The sequence below is a fragment of the Eleginops maclovinus genome, chromosome 18 (assembly GCF_036324505.1).
Source record: "Eleginops maclovinus isolate JMC-PN-2008 ecotype Puerto Natales chromosome 18, JC_Emac_rtc_rv5, whole genome shotgun sequence".
Classification (NCBI taxonomy): Eukaryota; Metazoa; Chordata; class Actinopteri; order Perciformes; family Eleginopidae; genus Eleginops; species Eleginops maclovinus.
The window spans coordinates 12,060,801-12,080,398 of NC_086366.1; the positions used below are offsets into that span (position 1 = coordinate 12,060,801).

A 19,598-nucleotide genomic window follows, 5' to 3' on the forward strand; every position below is an offset into this window, starting at 1 on the left:
ATCTCTTTTAATACCGCAGTTATAAGTATCTTTGGCATAAGCGTTGCTGAATGGAATGAATGCACTCTTACAGCAAAAGGTGCCTTTGTGTGAAAGACTTACATACTTCAGATTCTGCAGTGTGCCAGAAGAGATGAAAGCAGAAAGGTCAGGGAGTATGAGTTCATCGCTCTGTGTTTCTCCTTTCACTGAGTTGTTATCTTCAGCCTGAAACATTTCCTTCTCTCTGCAAGATACTGTAAGTGTGCCATTGAGGGATTAGTGTGTTAATGTCAGAGGCCACAGCAACACCCTCTTTCTTCAGGTCTCTTGATATATCTCCTCCCACCCCACCTCTGTTGTCTCTTCCTCTATCCTCTCCAGCTCCTTTATCCTCCGCTTTTTCATGTTTAAGCAGAAACAGATAATATTTCTACTCTAAAGTTTCCAGATAATATTATTGTTTGTGCTGTTATTTGATCTCTTTCCGTTTTCCTCATCCACATAAGGCACACTGCATTAGTTCCCAAAAATACAACAGAGATAATTAAAAGATATTTCAGTTATACAAGAAAATCAATCTAATTTTTCACGTATCATTAGCAACATGGCTTTTCGCAACTTGCCAAACGTAACGTCTAAAGCAACAAACAACCACAAGAGGTCCAAAGAACTAGAAAGTAGTGAAAAAAAGGTCCAATAATCATATCAATAATGCTGGTTGTTTTAATTGCTTGTATAGCAAGCATCGATAACATTTATGTCTAGGGCTTTTATTGTGAAAGGCAGATTGCAATCCGGAGGAACACAAAATTGCATAATGTAAGTAAAGTTTGGAAAGAAACAATCAGATGCAGATGGTTTCTATATCTTACAGCCATGACATTGTGCAACTAACATTAACTTCATGCCAATAATGTCGCCTTTTGCCACAGACTCTTACACTGTGTTCACTTCTCAGGCTGATTTACATCCATGCAGAGTGCAGCCCGACTGAGGCACTGTTTTCCCATGCTCCCTCTCTCTCAGTCTCACCCTGTCCTGAAGTAGGCCTGCTATTTCTGGTGCCAGTCGGGTCAGTGCTCTGTAATTCTGCTGTATCATGTAAGCAAACAAGCTTGATAGGCCAATGTTATTCTTAGATGTGACAGGGCTGGAAACATGTCCCAGAGCTGTCGCTTCGTTCTACCACCATGTTTGACGGGAAATATTTGGTTCAGCGGAATATACGTATGGTATGAAGGTCCTGTTTCAGACCTAAGGAAGGAATATTGTCATAAATTACAAGTTATGGTAATGTGGCCCTCTTTAAATGATTGTAATTATGCTCCCACGTAGTCATTTTTTCTGCCTTCGTGTTCATCTTTCTCAGCAGTGCTATCACCTGACTAGTGGTGGTTGGCAAGCAATTGAAACTTGGCTAACACACACACACACACACACACACACACACACACACACACACACACACACACACACACACACACACACACACACACACACACACACACACACACACACACACACACACACACACACACACAGAAAATCTCCTCCATCTCGATATTCGTCCTCCCTTTTGATATGAAACCCTACTATTCCTTTCATGTCTCTGTTTAGTGCGGCCTCAGCGGGGACACGCCAGAACTAAATTAAACATGAATTAGAATCTGAGTAGGGGAATCCTCAGTATGTAAATATTAATACAAAACCTTAAAATACAACTTTGTGAGAGGAAAAACTGATTATATTAGGACTCCGTAATGCAAACAAAACGGTGCTCCCTCTTTTCGGATGAATGTTATCGGGACTTATTTCCTGTGAGAGAGAGAGAGCAGTAAAGCTGTTTGTGGATCACTAAAACAAGTGGTTGGAAACCTGTGAATGAAACATGGCGAAGTAGAATGTGCGTCATGTGTTCTGAGACTTTTGCAAACCGTGTTATAATGTGTTTAGTGTTGGAGGCAAGTCTCATGTTCAGAACAGTAGTTAGATACAACTCCTCAGTGTGTGTGTGGGTGTGTTTTTGTATGATATCCTGTAACAAATCTAAGGGGTTCGTCCCACCTAACATGTCCCATACAGACATGCTCAGCCATCTCAAGCTGGGTGTCTGCTTACCGTTGACCTCAACAATCATCCTGCCAGTCTCTGCTGCCACTTTGATCAAGTTTTTCCCTGGATTGGATGAAATACTTTCTTGATGTTTTTTTTAACCACAGGCAGCCCACAAATATATCCTGACAGACAGTAGCCTGGTTGACCTGATTTACTCCCGGTATTTACAGTGGTTCTAGAACAATTCAGATCAGCTAACAGATGATCCTGATATTTAATTCGTTTTCATAGTCTCCACAGGGTAAAATCCCCCACCCTTAGGTTAAAATGTCAAATTCGCATGCAGGATGTTTCCTAATTTCATGGGCAAACTGCCATGACTCTAGCTGAGCATTTCCCTTCACCTTAGGGGATAAACTATTTTAATTACCTATTCCTGTTACACCACCCACATTGTCTGCTTTATTGAAAGTTTCACCCTTGAGGCAGTTGCTTTAAGCCTTAGTCCTTGTTACGGACTGTTAGTATTTAGGATTTTATTCTAATTTTGCTAGAGAAATTAGGTTTCGGATGAAAAGTCATGTTATTTAGTGTACAACTATTAGTAACGTGGAATAATTGTAGGTTTAATTATACTGAGATTACTAGCAAAAATACCCCCTGTTTTCTGTGCATAATGTGCACCATTTAACATCTGCAAAGAATGAAAATAGCATGATCAAAAATGTTTTCCATGGTTATGTTTTATCACTTAGCTAAGGTGAAGGATATCCAATAATATTTAAATGAAGTTGTACTGAAATCACAACCTTTCCTGGAGCTTGATAAGTGCCAATCTAGATGATTTAATACTGAACTTGAAGTTATTTGTGTCCCTTAATTGATTTATAAAACAAATATATAAAATAAAGAAATACGTTATTTTTTTATTAATCATCAATCACTTCTTAAAACAGGAGACAAAGGGTTTTTTGTGCAGAACTATTAGTCATATATACAGTCAGTTTCTAGAAGTCCTGCTGGGACCATGTTCTGCACCTGCACCACTTTTCTGTCATCTAGTTAGATTAATGTCAACGAGTCTAGGAGGATAATCTGGTTTGAATGCCAGTTAATGTGCTGAAGGTGGACGTCCTCCGGCTCAGTGATGACTATCTGCGGTCCGGGCGGCAGCCAGAGCTCGACAGAGAGAGGGCAGGTCGACTGCAGTCTGTCGGCTAAACCCTTCATGGTTAGGAAGTCAAAACAGATTCCAGCCTTTGAACAACCACATGCCTCGTCTCATCTGTCTACTGTACCTATCAGAGGGATTCCTGAAGCTTCTGCTTAAAATATACTGTCATAAATGTTTAAAAATAAATTACCCTTAAGGAAGATTGTCTGCTGGTCACCTGGCAACAGATTTGTGTGTCTAGAGGAGGTTTTCTGTACATGTTTCTGTAGTCATATAACTAAAGGAAGACATTTTATAACTCTGGGTCTGGCAGGAAGTGTTGTTATCATTGCTCTGCAAAGACAGATACTAGTTGTGTATCCTGACAAAGAGCTTTGACTTCATAGACAAAACAATGTCTTTGATAAGACTTCCCCCTTGAGATTATCCTTTCTGCCTCTGCTCCCCTTTTTAGAACCGCTGTATTGTGGGGCTTATCTTTTAAGTGCTCCTGATTTTGCCTTTGAATACAACCCACGCTGTTTGTAAGATGAGATGTGTTTTGGGGGGAACAGATGAACCAGAGATTTATTCCTGTAAGGAATTGCCTGTAGCCTTGAAAAAGGTTCTGTGATGCTTCATGATCAGCGCTGACACACTTAATTGTGATGTACAGTATATGTGCGTGGGTATATGTGAGTGACCCAGATTCAGTTAGCTTCATAAATCAAAGCAGAATATCCTTTAAACTGCAATGATATGTTTCCTGTGTGATTTAAGTGCTGTTCTTGTATGGTTTTTTTCTCTCAACGAGGTGTGGGAACCCTTTTATTATGGATTCTGGTGAAGTTAAGGCTTTAATTCAACATCTTTTTCAAGTGGATTTGGAATTAACACTTTATACCATAAATGTGTTTTCACAACTTCAACAAAGGTGCTGTAATCCTTTTACTGAATAAAGCATTCAAACCTTGAGAGTCACTTTTTAAAGGAACAGTTCAACTTTTTGGGAAACTCGCTTATCCCATTTTTTCCCGAGTGGCATGAGAAGATCGATACCACTTTAAATGTAATTGGCTTACTTTTGCAAAAAGATACAAATAACAGGATGGGCCAGCCTGGCTCTGTCCACAGGCAACAAAAGGCACTTACAATCCCTTTCAAAGTTTAATTATTGAAAATGTATTTCTTTGTTAACTTGCCGCCAGTCTTTATGCTAGGCTAATCGCCTGGTATATCTGGCTCCATATCTTGATCATTACAATAAGGTCCTGTTTGTTTAAATGCCAAGTGTTATGACTCTGTAACATAAATGTCCCACACACACACACGTACCTGAGGATCTGTTTTACGTCCATGTGTAATTACATGACGTCGTAGGTTGCCACAGTGTTTCCCATGTGTTTTAAACTCTCCACCTCACATTCCCCTCTCTCTTGGAAATTTCTGACTCAGCATGTGAAATAGTTTTCTCAGGGGTCGATCACACACTCCTCAGGGGAAAGAAAATTGTTTGCTGAGCGGAGCCATTAAAACATAAAAGGCCCTCTCACAGCGTGTCGCTGTCCGGTGCTCAGCTTTATTCTGTCATACTGATTTAGGAGTATTATGAAATGTGTGTGGACTCCAATATCTACCCTCTTATCATCGCAGAGGATCGATCCGAGGCCTTTGTGTCCGAGCTGCTCTGATTGATGCAGCGTGACATGAATGCCGGTCAAATTACTAATAAGATATGATTGAGATTCCCATGAGAAAACAGACTCCTGCTCTCAGACAGGAAGGAAAAAGAGTTTGTGAAATAATCGGTCTGATGCCAACTAGAATCAGAATTTGCCTGAATCCCATTTCTCTAAGTCCTCAGGTGGGGGATGGGATGCTGCGAGTGAGTGAGCATTGTCCTTTCAACGCTAATAGCCAGGAAATGTCTATGTTGGAGCGACTAATTGGATTTCTTTAACAGGAAAGCATCCGTCCAGCTCCATTAGCCGGTGCTAAACGTAACGCTGCGGAGGGGAGAGGCAGGTGGGAGAGAAAAAGGGGTATGAGATTTGGACACAGGGAGGAAGAGTTTGAAAAAAGGGGGAGGCATGTTTTGTTTTGATGTAAACAGAGGTTTAGTTTGGGTGAGATGCAGTAGATGTTGTTATGCAGGTGATGAATAAATGAAAGGCCAGGAGTGGAGCAGGGATGTCGGCTTGGTAATGAACTCACCAGCAGGCAGCTCTGGTGTTATCGTCATTCACTTGAATGCAAGACTTCACATTTGATAGCTTTTCCTGGTATTGTCTTTGTTTACCAGACTCAGTATCATAGCTCCCTAAGTCCGCATGAAAACAAACACAATCATGTACCTAGTCTTTTCACTGTTTAAAAAATGCTCTGCTGCTCACTTATGGTTGAAAATCACTCATTTGTGTTTACAGTTTTTGAATTTAAGTGATACATTTAGACTACATAAATTAACTAATGCAGCGTTGCCTGACCAGTGGCCATATTTAAGTCATTATAATGGTAAAAGCTCAACTGTAGTGTAACAGGAGGGGCAATTTTATAAATGCATATGTGTGAGAAAGAAAGGGCTCCTTCTTCTTTCAAAATCTAATTCAACTCAATAGCTTTTTCCAGAGCTGCCTTCTAAATCCCACTTCTTCTTCCTGATGAAGACAAGATTAAGCTGTAGAATTCTTAGTCTTGGAGATCACGATGTGAACTTCCAGCATAATTTCATCGCAAAAAATACACTGTAAAACAAACTTTTCCTGTGTATTTTTTGCATATTGTCTGTTGTGCTTCTTGAGTTTAACAAGTTAAAAGGCGGAACACAGATGGGCCACGAATTACATTCCTCTGAGCGGCTCTTGACAGAAACTCATAGAAAAGCTACAGTCATCAACACAATGCACAGACAGTCAGGAAGGGCTAAATCAAACCTGGCAGCCTCGTCACCTCCAGGCGACCGCTCCCATTGGCATTGCATACTTCCACTGACATACATGCGATGTAAAGTGTAATTGGGGGTCCTTCCTATAGACTAGTAGGATGGTTAGAAACCTTGGAAGGGGAAAACCACTCGTTCTTCAGAGACGGATCATGGAGGAACAGTGGCGCTACTATGCTGCCTGTAAATTGAGCCTTTCTTCCTGTGAGAGGGTGCTATGGTGGAATGCAGCACATTAATGTGGACATGGGTGGGCTTCTCATTCCTGTCATAGCATCTCTGTCTTCCATGTGACCCTCCATGACTTTCTCCTCTCATCTTGTTGTCGCCATGCCTCAACATTGCGGGAATGCAGAAGTTAGTTTCTTCACCAAAACTCAGGTTCTTGTCAGAAAGTTAGTCCAAACTTCTCACCTCGAGTTTCGGTTGTACCACAATCCTGTCCATTTGGGGTTCATCTAGACAAAGCATTATTGTCTTTAATGTTTTGGTATTCATTACATAATTTTTCTCCCACAGAAAATATTTAAAGAATCCTTATCAGAAGTATTAGTTATTGCTAAAACAACTCCTCAAATCAATATTGTAATGGACACAAATGGGAAACGGCCAACACACTTTCCACATCTTTTTCATCTACTTAAGGTCGACCTTCACTCTTTTATTTGATGGATTTTGGAGGATTGACAGTTACCAACTCAGCTATCAATCACAAAAGCATGCTGAACCCCCTCTCCTTTTCGAGGTTTTAAGACTAAAGTAGCAATTTTATTATATTACAAAATAGATTTGCTGAAAAACATTTAAAAAACTTAATTTGACAAGATTTTTATCTGCAAAGGGTTGAATTGAAGTTAAAAATGAAGTGAAGAATGAGAGACAGGAGTAAGATGACACGCTTTTTTTAAATTTTGGTGCAAATATTGAGGTTGATTATGAAATCACTTAAAATGTTGAATTATTATTCAACAACAACAACAACAACAACAACCACCACCACCACCGAATTGTCTTTCTATTTTCCAGCGTGGGCTGATGTGAAGGTGAAAATGGAGGACAGAGTGGAGGTGTTCAGGGGAGAACCGGCTCAGATCGCCTGCACGTTCACATCGTCTGACGGCATCGGCGGCATGATCATTCAGTGGTTCTACGTGAGTTTCATCAAGCCTGTTGCACTCTTACACAGAGAGGAATGAGGTCTCCATTCAGGCGATGCTTCATGTGTTTGTACTCTGGTCTTTAGGTGAATCGTTTGGGGGAGAAGCAGAAGATCTACCTCCAGAACAGCACCATGAACGTTACAGACAGTGGCACACCGTTCACACAGCGGATCAGTGTGAATGGTACCGGAGCTGACGGAGAGATTCTGTTGACGATCAGCGACGTACAGCCTGAGGATGAGCTAGAGTTTATCTGTCTCATCAAAACTCTGACAGATGGGACTGCGGAGGGACGCACAAAATTGAAGGTGTTCGGTAAGATTCAATCTGACACAGCCATTTCTTTTCTAATGGTGTGAATAACAAAGGAGAAAATGGCAAACATTACAAAGCCCTCACACTTGAAAGCTAGTAACACCAGATTTGAAATAATTAATAGCTGACCCCTGAAAGAAGGTGTCGTAAAACATGTGGTGTGTAGTGTGCTCCCTTTAGCTACTTTTGAACCCGTTTTGAACTTTTTAAAAACTCTTTCAACAACTTCATATTCATTCCTAATATGCTTATCTTGTCTTTACTATAAACTTTATTTAGATTTTCTGTCCATTTAATCTGATCATTTAATTCAGCATTTTTTCATATCTCACATACAGTAGTTTGTGTTTAAATTGTGAACATTTCAGAGCTTCTGATTTAACTCAAATAAATCTTCAAACTCTTTTTACTCCCACTCAATGTTCACGCTTGATGCATAATTTATTGCAAAATGTCAAATGGTTTGACAACTTCTTTCATCTTGTTGTCTGTAATGAAAGTTTAAATGCTTTTATTGAAATAACTTCCCCAAACAGCTCATCATTTTTCAGCACTTTTACTTTAGCTGTTAACCTGTCACTGACACCTCAACTGAACAGACAACAACAGACTCTGAAACTGTTTAAAACTACAAATGACCCGTTGCGCAAACAGAGAGTTTTTTTCCAGAACATTTTTTTTCCAGAACATGTTGTCTTTGTTGGTTTTTAATTTAGTTCTTTATTCCTATGCAGCAACACCAGATCATCCCACTATCGAGGGAGTGCAAACAGGGATCTCCATCAACGAAGAAATACCATCCAAGGTAACTAAGCTTTGAATGATGAACATCAGCGTATAAACATGATGAATGGACTTTCAGGCTACAATTGAATACTTTTAATTCTCTTATTCTCTCTCCTCTCCTATAGATTGGAACCTGTGAGGTCAAAAATGGCTACCCCAAGCCGAACATCACGTGGTACAGAAACAACACGCCAATACGCGGTGCTCAGGATGGTGAGGCAGAATGACATCAACATCAGCGATGCATTTCTACACTGATTTAGTTTGTGCTTAATGAATGCTTTTATGAATTTTCTTCATCTCCTTATCTTCCCTTGTGTGCATTTGCAAATGTTTCTGTGTCCTCCAGTGGTGAAGGCGGTGCAGACTATCACCACTGAGTCCAGTGGCCTGTACTCGGTTAAGAGCGAGCTGAACATGAAGGTGATGAAGGTGGACGTGCAAGCCCAGTTCTACTGCGAGGTTACCTACTTTATTCCCAAAGAATCAAGGATGACCGAGACCAACCGCATTAACATCACCGTGTACTGTGAGTTTCACACATGGTTTAACGCCAGCATTGTGCATTTCAATTCGAGACAGTCGCAGTTTTGGAAATCCACGGACCCATTTTGACTGCTGGTATGAAACAATATGTCATCAGTCTTGTGGACACAAGAGTACTATACAGTATTTGTCACCACTTCCATTATTATGTTGCAATTTAAGCCTCCACTTGGGAGCGCACGTTTGTCTAAAATGAAGTTTAATGTTTGACCATTAACAGTGCTTAATGCAAATACATGTCAGATGGGATGGATTCTGAAAAAGGCAGAACAATACATATTTATATATGTATTCACACCTTTCAAGTATTTATAGTTCCAAGCTCCAAGCACGTTTACTTCATGAGTGGCACAATTCGAAGTTTCGTTTGGTGGTCTGACCTTGAATTCCTCTCTGTGTTTCAGACCCCACCACAAGTGTAATTATTTTGGTGGAGTCACCGAAGGGTAAAATCAAGGAAGGGGACTCCATCGAACTTCACTGCTATGTCAACGGGAATATGCCATCCTCAATCATAACAATCTCACATGAAGTAAGAACAGCTACTCTTTTGTGCTCTTTATTTATGCATTTTGAGCTTTGACATAGAAATGTAAAAGCTATGTGTTGATCAAATTATTTAGGAGAGTGGTGATTACTGGGAAAACAAATCGGTGGTGCTGGAAAATGTGACCCGTCAGAACAGTGGATATTATTACTGTAACTCCACGGACACTGAGTCGAACTCCTTTGAAGAGGTCTCAGGAAACACCATGGTGTTTGTCAACTGTAAGCATCCTGCACAGATATGATTACTGACAATGATATTTATTACATTTAACCAGCAGAATGAAAGCATGCATGCACCCGGTTTGATATTGTTTCTCTCTCCCTGTTTTGTGTGTAGATCTGGATCCTGCTGTTGTGAAGCCTGAAAATGTTGAGGTTCTCCAGGGAGACGAGCTGATGGCCACCTGTAACGCCCTCTCTTCTCTCCAGACACAGACAGTCTGGTTTAAGGTCACTCAAAGCAGTACAGTAACATTTCGCTAAATGCCACAACTTTATTTTGCTATACTATAAACTAACACACAAATTAAGGAAACTGCATGTAGAAAACCCTACAACTACGAACTTGATTAGAAGAGTTTAGACACCAAAAGATAATTGAATATGTTTTCTTTCAGTCTACTTTACCTATTGTTTGGAAAGGATTTTTTGAATAGTCTTCTTCAGAGTATTGTGTAACCAGATTGTTGAAGCAGCCGACTGATCTACTAAAATCCCTGTTAAACCTCTATTGTTTATGTGTGTGTGTTTGTGTGTGTGTAGGATGGAAAGAAGCTTTCAATGGGCCACAGTTTGAACTTGAAGAATGCTACGATTGAAACAGCAGGGACGTACATGTGCGTGGTGACTGTTTCGGAGATCGAGGGAATGGAAACCAAAGGGACACTGACTGTTAATGTCCAGGGTAAATCCGGTTACTGATACCGTATACTAAATTACAATGTAATCATAATAAGTATGTTATTAATATAAATGTGGACATAATGTGTCAGGTTTATCCCATTTTTGTGTGGTTTCATTTGTAGTTTTTGGCAGTTTTTAAAGGATAGAGGTTCTTTTGTTTTAGCAACTTGCACTGCTAGTGGTTAGGGTCATGTGAGAACTTTTCTAAGTTGTTAAATAATGCTTTTATCCTTGTAGGCCCACCACAGATCTTAGGGCCAGATTTCAGAGAGGTACAGAAAAGTTCTGGGGAGATGGTCAACCTGAGCTGTGATGTCATAGGTTACCCTGCTCCCACTGTCGTCTGGTACACCTCTGATGGAAAGGTACAATGCATTAATACATACAGAAATTAGCTGATATGTAAAAACAATGAGAGCATATAAAAGATGTGCCAGAAATAAGTAACTGATGGTTACTATATAATAATATAATATCTTTGATGTTTTAGGTACTCTTACCTGTGTAGAAGAAAAGGAAACCTTTGTGTTAACTGTTTTGTACTTTTGTGCCAGAGTCATGAAGCAGCATCGGAAACGGATACAAAGGGCGTCATCCACAGTGTGGTCAACATCACGATCACCTCTGACATTACGGCTATCTGTAACGCCTCCAACAACTTCGGCACGGTTGCCTTGACCTTCAACATCATAGCTAGTGAGTTCCTCCTGCTGATGGGTTTGATGATTTTTTTTGTGTACGTCTCTTAGTGTTGTTCTGTTGTCTTGCCCCCTGTACTTCTGTTCCTCTCCTTCTTGTCTGCGTTACGTCTTTGTTTTTATTTTACCCCTTTTTGTTTTCAGGTAAACGCACACCCAGACCAGACACCACCACTACTAACACTGCCGTTTCCACAAGTAAGACACAGTCACTTTGCCATGTCAGCCCCCAACCAGTCCACTCAAATTAACTAGAAAAAGTCTAGAAATGTATCCATCCAACGCAATCCAATAAGAAGGAATCGACTTGAGTGAGAGTGATGCTTCAGCTGTCAGTAAAGGTTATTACTTCCATGTTCACTGATCCTTCCTTTCCTTCACGGTCCGGCTGAGCTGATGTGAGTTAGTCCAAAAAAATAAAAGCTAGAAAAGAAAATCTTTAAAGCTGCAGAAATGACCAGCGAAGGTCACTAAAGCTGTGTCTGTAACTCTGATAAAGAACTGTGATTTCTCTGAGGTATTTTTAGTTTCGGTGATATTGTTGTCATTGCTTCCAGGTACCTCTCTGCTTGTTAGGGTATTATGTATCCCATATTGGTAACTAAAGCAGATAATAACATGGTTTACCTTCTGCATACAGCAGTGTTATTAGTATTGCAGTTTTGTTAGAATAATGTTGTTATACCCATCACACAACCACAAACACACACATGCGTCAGTGTGACTCTAGGAAGCAGCTGATGCTTTAAATGCACTCAGAGCGAGTCTCCTGACTCCCATTACGGGTGCTGCCTTGTGTTTACTCTCCTCCTCCTCCTCCTCCTCCTCCTCCTCCTCCTCCTGCCTCCTCTCTCTCTCACATTATGCCAGGAAATATACAGCCCCACAGAGGAAAACTTCTTCTTGGTTGTTGTTTCTGGCAAAGCACTGGTTAAATGAGATCAACCAGAGCTGCCCTTGGAAATGACTGAAGTGCTACTGACCACTGGCAGCCTATCTGGCTTAATGTTTAGCTTAAAATGTATCATGTGTTCAGTGCAGGCCTCTGTTGAAGGGCCAGCCTGTGTATGTGTATGTGTGTTTGTGTCAGGCCTGCTGATATGAGTTATTTATGACATCCACCCAACCACTGATAATTATGCTCATGTGGTTTTTCCTGCAGCTCCAAACAAAGTCAAGAAAGGTTTGTATGTTATGGTACTGAAGACTATCCCCCTCACTTCTCCATCTCAAAGGCAAAGATATTTTCTCCACTTTTTCTCCACAGCACCTCCCTCTCTCGCACCTCCCAGGATTCATCAGAGCTCCCCCACTCTCTCCTGCTTTGCAAAGCATCAAACTATATTTGAGTTGTTATCTTCCCCTCTAGCTGTGCATGTTATCATTTAGAAGCGCACCTACACTCCTGAATGACTTTCTCTCTTTGGGTTGCCAGGTTTAGGTCACCTGACTGACGCTAGTGCTGCACTCTCTTTCCGACACACTGTACACTGCTCTCTGCTGTACCTGCACACTGTTGAATGCTGCACAGCCTGCCTGATGCCATCCTGTATCCAACCTTTATGCGTCATACCATCATTCATAATCCAGTTACAGCGAGTAACCCTGTGTTTGTTGTTGTGCTTCTTCTCCAGCAGAGGGCAAGGGTGTTATTATTGCAGTCATCATAATCTGCATCCTGCTGCTGGCCATCTTGGGTAGTGTGCTCTACTTCCTCTACAAAAAGGGCAAGATCTGCGGCCGGTCCGGCAAGCAAGACCTGTGAGTAAAACAAGAGCCAATATCACACTTATTACAGTATCTAGATCAACCTCTGAACTCATGTGAATGTAATTTAAATTCAAACTTTAACATGAAAACAAGCAGCATTGTAGTTATTCTAGCTGTATAGGTAATATGAAAGAACCACAGGTAACGATCACAGACTCTGCAGTTTCTCTCGGCTCTATGGAGCTTAGTAACGTCTTTTACCTCAGCTTTTAAAGGTTTTAATAAAAAGCACTCTACCTACGTATTCAGACCGACACCATACACATACACTGACTGCCTGGGAAACTTAGTGCAGTATTTTGCAGCCCTGACAGGATTTTCCCCCTAGAGTTGATCAAAGCCAAAAGTAGAGAGAACATAAGACTTTTGTTTGTCAGGATGAAACACTCTCGACACAAAATGAATGATAATGTTCACCATCTTTCTTGAAATGTGAATGAATGTTTGTACTACTCTTCTAAACTGTAAAGCTTTCTTTGTGTACCTTTTTATATTAAGAAACTCAATGTTTTATTCCTGCAGCACCAAAGAGGTGTCCAGCAAAGATAACATTGTGGTGGAGATGAAGAGCGACAACACAGAGGAAGCTGTGCTCCTCGGGGTCAACGGAGAAAAGCTGCCTCCAAGCAACTAGGTAGATATTAACGTACTCTTTGGTGATGCTGTTGTTCTTTGGATGTGAATGAACCATTAACATATTCTCTCTCCTTCTGCCCTTTTTTTGTGTTTTCCCCCTGCAGTGGGGAGCGGTGAGTACCGGGATGAACAGAAGTGAGAAGGCGACTGCGGACACACCCACAGCTGCTCCAGTTCCTCCCTCTCAGGCTCAGACCGGCCAATGCCTTCAAGCTAGTTTAAATTATCATGATGCACGACTGAGACTCAAATTTTCTCCGAGCTGCAACTTTAGCTTGATTGTCCTTTTATCCAGGCAACATTTCCTCAAGAATACGCTTTCCTGAAAAGGGATTTGAGCCCACCATGACATTACACAATTTCCAAAACGACACCAAGAACTCTCGTAAGTTCTCATTACCACGAGCCTTGTATATTGCTGATTGTCCGTAGAACAAGACTTCGAGCACAACATTGACCAGGGACTGTTTTTATACCCGACTACGCATCACCTCAGCCAAAGTAATCACTGAAGAGCAGCGGGAAACTGGTCTTTAACAAGTGTACATATTATAATCTATGTATATATTTCTTTATTTAAAATGACAATATAGAAAAAAACTACCAAAAATAAATAACCAGATAGTGTTTTATTGTTTGGCTGTTCTTCATGAAGAGCAAGAAAGCTTAGGTTAGATGTCTTGTTTTTATTTTTGACCTAAAGTCTGTTTCCTGTTCTGCTTAAGTCTGTACACTGAATTCTTTGGTGATGCAATGATGCGTCCGCCTGCAGCCAGTTACAGCCTCACCAAAGTTTTTCCTTTTATCTCTGAACACAAACGTAAAGGTCATTTTATTTTTTCACACATCATTCACACCAGTTTGCGTAATTTTAAAAAGAAGATATTTCTGTGAGACGGGTGCTTAAATTGTCTGCTCAGCTTTTGAACCTAGAAGGGTTGACTTTATTTGTAGTTTTATGTTTTCTTTCCTTCAGAGTGTAGTTTTGTGTTGAATCTTTGCCAACAGCCAAGTTAAAAGTTACAGATGCCTTAGCAACTCAACCAAAGCCTTGTAGGAATATAATTACTATTGTTAGTTTAATTCTATTGAATGTTCAGTGCACTGATTTCTTTGTGTTTATTCTTCATGCAGTCGTGTTTCTCTAATGTGAAACAGTGGTGTTGTTTAGTGTGACTGTAGGTGAATGAACATTATTTCTGTCGCTAGTTCTTTTTTTTTATGTAACGATGAGGGTAGAACAGATTTTGGTCCATGGTAAATATGGTTCACAGCATGAAGTTGACCTCATTAGGAAAATACACATTTCTGTTTAATGAAGTAATTCTTTGACTGAAACTTGAAATAAATAGTTGGCTTCCTGAGAGACACAGTCCCCCCTCAGACATGACGACTATAGCACAGTATATCACTTCTGAGGAGGGGATAATGATTGTGACTCCACATATGCAAATTCAATTTGCAGACAATCGCAATGTTTGGTATTATGCAGGTATCATCCATACTTACCCTTCCTACCGTCTGTTGGTCTGTTTTGTTCTGCTGTTTTTTTAAGAACTACCACTGTTAAATTGTTTTGGATGTTTGATTTCTGTATAATGCCTTTTAATGCCTTTGACTTTCAAGTCAATCTATCAACAAATTTATTGTTTGTAGTTTTTGAAAATTATACCAAATAAAGATTGACTGTTAAACGAGAAGAAGAGCCTACAATGTTTCTTAGTTGGAATGTGATATATATTAATCAATTGCATGTAAAAGTTCTGTATTTTATTTAATACTTAAGTTAATAGGCAGTTTCCACAGACAGAGCATCTCTATGCAATGTAATACTAATTATGGCATAAAACAGTCAGTATGCTTCTCCTGTAGGGACTTTTCGTGAATGCACACATTAATACAGTTTCTAATCTGAGTATTGAGACAATTTCCTTGGTTTTAAATGTGTCGCATGAGTCTTGTTTGGATTTTGTGGTCAATACTGGTAACGCTAAACTAAACAATTTCCAGTAGACTAGAATCAAATCCAGATCAGAAATCTAATGGTATGCTGGCTCACTAAACCAGAACTGTCATTCAAGGTGGATTATAAACCCTGGTATAGTATCTCACAGAAAATGACAATACAAAAAGTAATACAAGCCATTACAATGTCATGATATATTTCAAAAAGTCTTAGTATAGCTTTTCATAAACCATGTTTTTTAAAGGTCATTAAAACTTGTATAGTGCTGATCAAATAAATGAAATCACACCCTAGTATTTCGTAAAAAAGGGAAAAGGTTATAAAACGTTCGTTAAAGTGTTATGGTATAGTGCGGCATAAAAATGGCAAAAGAAAAATCCAGTATAATTGTTTTTAAAATCTAAACTATTTAAAGGGTTTGGTTTTGACATGTATAACACTTTGCGAAATATCACATGCAGGCAAATAATGACATGTAGTTATGGCAGGTACAAGCTAAACCCATTTACTTGCCTGTACAGAACAGACACACATGATAGCTTTTGCTTATAATTTTAATAACAGCACTGTGCATACTTCCAGAATGATATGAGCTTTAAAAACCATCAAAAAGTTAATGAATGCCTTTTACTGATGAGAAGCGACAGGCTACATGGAACAACGGCTCCCTCTGATGGCAGAGAGTTGAAGTACCCCAACACAGGCTGAGGGAGGGGAAGGGGGCTGTAACGCATCGAGCATCTCCGAGGCCGAGTACTGATCTTAGACCTGGTTTATCTTTCAGGTCGGAAAGATAAACAAAAGGAACATTTTCACAGATCAACACGTTGAGGCCTGATGCGGCTGACAAGGCAGAGAAGACATAATAATACAAGCAATACTGCAACCACCTTCTGAGATCAACAGGTACAGATCAATACCAACAAATTGTCTTCATAAACCTGACTCTCACCATGATGAGGATCTCTAAACATATGGCACTGCTCACAGAATTATTCACAGAAGTAAACAAAACCTTTGGAACAAAGTACATTTACAGGAATGCAAAATGAAATAAAAACAGCCATTTTTTTTCTTTTCATATCACTAACTATACAATAAGCGTTTTGTTTAGAGTGACAGTATCAAAGCACAAATTGGTATACTGTGCGAAATCAAAAAAACTAAAGGTAAATAATACACAATAATGACATGCTCTCCTCAAAGCATCAACAAAACATTGGTACAGTCTCGAGGTTTGGGAACCTCCCCGTCCATTACCCATCATTCAAGAAGTTTCTCAAGGCAACTAGGAACCGAAAAAAAAAAAAAGAACTAGACGAAAGCCAGCCGGAGAGATAGCTTCCAGTCCACAGACAGCATTACCCAGAAAAAGCAAGGGCTGACAACATTCTTCTTCATGTGATGGCAGAGGGAGAGTCAGTGTACCTAAAAGCTCCTTGCATTTGTGCACCTTGTTCATTTGTAGTACCTGGAAACAAAGCTGCTGTTTCTAGTCCTGCCACATTGCAAATAATACAAAAAATGTGCAAGTTATAGTGTAACAAAAGAAGAAGAGTATTAGGCTACTTATGTGACTTCATTAAGCGGATACTTTTGGCTACAAGTCGCCTGGATGAAGAGACGGCAGGTGAGCGGCTGTCTGCGCCATTGAGTCTCCTCGGGTTTGTGACAGTGAACGCCATTTGGGATAAACATAATTCCTGAGTTAGCTCTTAGAGTTGGCCCAAACACTGATTTTAATGTAGACTTGGGGGTGAGCCAGCGAACCCATGAGCCTACTTAAAAAAAAAAAAAAGCCTCAGCTTTCAATTCACTTCAGTGGGCGGGGGCAACTCCCACAGAGAAGAGAAATTGATGTGATTGAGTCTATTACAAAATGTCTGGTGTCTGTAGCAGAGACATTTTGTTTGCTTTATTACAGAGTCCTCTTGTAGAGAATCATAAATCATTTAAAAAAAGAGGGGTTTAAAACACTGAAGAGTTGACCGCTTGAGAGGGCTTGCAGGCTCACAGGCTGCTTGTACTTTCAAGTATGCTACATTACGGACCAGAGAAACATGGAGGATACTGTCACTCTAAAGAAACAGAATGACGGTTAAACACAATATTCACAAATGTACATTTAAGGCTTAATTTTTTAGCACTAACAATAGTAGCAGCAGTGAAGCACTTCTGAATTAATTATAATAACAATATCTATGATCATATAACAATAATATATTACCAAAGTAATTCAATGACATTTTTTTTTCCTTTCTTCTCACTGGACTGCGCTGGACAGAAAACGTTGACCAGCCAGTCAATGAAGTTAGACAAAGACAGAATGAAAACGTTTCAGCCACCACGGGTCACACAACACTAGCCTGTCTGGTACTGCAGGGTCGTCAACATTAGTACGTCCTCTAATAATCTCGGCGCCAGGCTCTACAGCTACACACTGCCGTGAGGGTTAGAGCAGTAGTACGTTTACAGAGCACGGGTCTGAGTATACTGACTGTAACACCACATTCATGTTGTTCGTTTAAGAGCAGGTCATGAGGAGTCTGGCAGACACACACGCACCCACACACACAGAAACATGCTCACATACACAAACTTGCACATTATAAAAACATACTGCCAGACAATAGTCCAGACCCCAAACCATCGTCATGCTACTTTGAAAAAATACAACACGACAAAACAAGCATGTATTTCTAAAAAAAAGAAAAAGTACCAAAGCAACGTTGTTTATCAAAGGCCATAACAGACTGAATCCATAATGAAGCGCTCTGCTGCACATCTTCAAAGCTGCCGAGTGAACTCACGGTGAGGAGGTCGCCCTGACTCTTCCTCACATGTATGTCTTCTCACTCTCACGTCTTTCAGTCTGAGAAAACGGTCAAATGTATCTGGTCCCCGTCTACCAACATCACTTGTACCATCAGCAACCCTCAAAGCCGAAGTCTTTTTTTTTTTTTTACATACTGTATATGCACGTACTGTATATATTACACATATTTAATATATATTTACTCATATATTAAATTTTCATATAGACATAAATTTTTAGTTTTATTTGTGAGGTGTTGGTTACATTTCAGCAAGAGGCTTCAACATGAAAGATAAGAATCTGTCTTCCCGGCATCCTACGAAAAGTCTTGCGCCATGCGGCGTCCCGTCATTGTTCCGCACACGCTCGGTCACTCCCACGTAGGTGTCTTGTGAAAAACGAAGAGGTCTGCAGTAGCAGTAAGAGAAGGCCAGACACTGTTGAAAGCGCATGGAGTGCAGGGCGCGGAGTCCGAGAGACACTGAGCGCTCTGGAGTAACAGCCAGTTAAAAATCCACAGGGATGTCGGGCGTCAGCCAGCACCAGAGGTAGTGCTGCAGGCAATGGGCTTTGGGCTGAGCCAACCTTAACCCAACCCGGCTGTGCCAAGCTAGGGCGAGAAAGCAGAACACGAGAAAGAGAGAGAGAGGGAGAGGCACAAGGAGCGTGCTATGTAAGAATATGCGCAGTGGAGGGAATAGAGACGAACTCGCGTAGGATATTCTTAGCCATTTCGATATTGTTCTGTGCAATCATCAGTGCTTTCTGGATGTCCTGGTAAGCGTATCCCTGACTCATGAGGTGCTCGATTTCGCTACTGATTTGAAGGTTGGCATCTCCCCCTGCTGCCCCACCACTGGGTGGAGCCGGGACGGGCGGGACAGGGCTGGGTCGACGCTCCGAGTTGATTCGTCGGGGCAGGGGCTTGGGCGGTCTCTCTGGTGCTTCCGCCGGCTCTGAGAAGGCTGAAATAAAAAGGGAATTGATATGCCTTTAAAGCTCTGGAAAATTTTAAAGGTTGTGATACAATTACCTATATTGACATTTTACTGGAAATCATTAACAACTCATTTAAAATACATCCTGATTACTTAAAGAAGGCACCTGTGGCAAACATCACCCTGAGTGTTTGTCTACAGTAAGCTAAATGTTTGTTTTTTGTAATTACACTTATACAGTGAAATGGTTGACCTTTAATCTGCAGTAACCTATAATAAAGTTCCAATAGAGAGACCAATTAAAATTCAAGAGCTTGTCAGCTTGTCTGAGGGACACTTAATTGGTCCTCAGATATAAAGGTTCAAGTCTTTAGTGGGCCACGCA

General features: G+C 40.5%; 2 protein-coding genes across 8 annotated transcripts in view; one reads left to right on the plus strand and one right to left on the minus strand.

Moving 5' to 3' along the window:
• Positions 1 to 15,197, plus strand: part of mcamb (melanoma cell adhesion molecule b) — a 31,136-nt gene extending 15,939 nt beyond the window's left edge. The window contains exons 2-17 of one of the 7 annotated variants that reach the window (XM_063907764.1): positions 7,158 to 7,282; positions 7,375 to 7,606; positions 8,341 to 8,411; positions 8,518 to 8,605; positions 8,742 to 8,921; positions 9,343 to 9,470; positions 9,562 to 9,706; positions 9,825 to 9,937; positions 10,250 to 10,391; positions 10,628 to 10,755; positions 10,945 to 11,086; positions 11,233 to 11,286; positions 12,251 to 12,271; positions 12,726 to 12,849; positions 13,381 to 13,492; positions 13,599 to 15,197. In XM_063907764.1, coding sequence (XP_063763834.1) covers positions 7,158 to 7,282; positions 7,375 to 7,606; positions 8,341 to 8,411; positions 8,518 to 8,605; positions 8,742 to 8,921; positions 9,343 to 9,470; positions 9,562 to 9,706; positions 9,825 to 9,937; positions 10,250 to 10,391; positions 10,628 to 10,755; positions 10,945 to 11,086; positions 11,233 to 11,286; positions 12,251 to 12,271; positions 12,726 to 12,849; positions 13,381 to 13,492 — 1,805 coding nt within the window. In that variant the 3' untranslated portion in view covers positions 13,599 to 15,197. Of the gene's footprint in view, positions 1 to 7,157; positions 7,283 to 7,374; positions 7,607 to 8,340; positions 8,412 to 8,517; positions 8,606 to 8,741; positions 8,922 to 9,342; positions 9,471 to 9,561; positions 9,707 to 9,824; positions 9,938 to 10,249; positions 10,392 to 10,627; positions 10,756 to 10,944; positions 11,087 to 11,232; positions 11,287 to 12,250; positions 12,272 to 12,722; positions 12,850 to 13,380; positions 13,493 to 13,598 lie in introns of all 7 variants that reach the window. The other 6 variants (XM_063907763.1, XM_063907767.1, XM_063907766.1 and 3 more) reach the window with 6 other exon arrangements.
• Positions 15,198 to 15,998: 801 nt separating this feature from the next.
• The window catches only part of cbl (Cbl proto-oncogene, E3 ubiquitin protein ligase), a 31,290-nt gene continuing 27,690 nt past the window's right edge, over positions 15,999 to 19,598 (minus strand). The window contains exon 17 of the mRNA XM_063907770.1: positions 15,999 to 19,240. Within this exon, the coding sequence (XP_063763840.1) occupies positions 18,945 to 19,240 (296 nt within the window). The 3' untranslated portion in view covers positions 15,999 to 18,944. The remainder of the gene's footprint in view (positions 19,241 to 19,598) is intronic.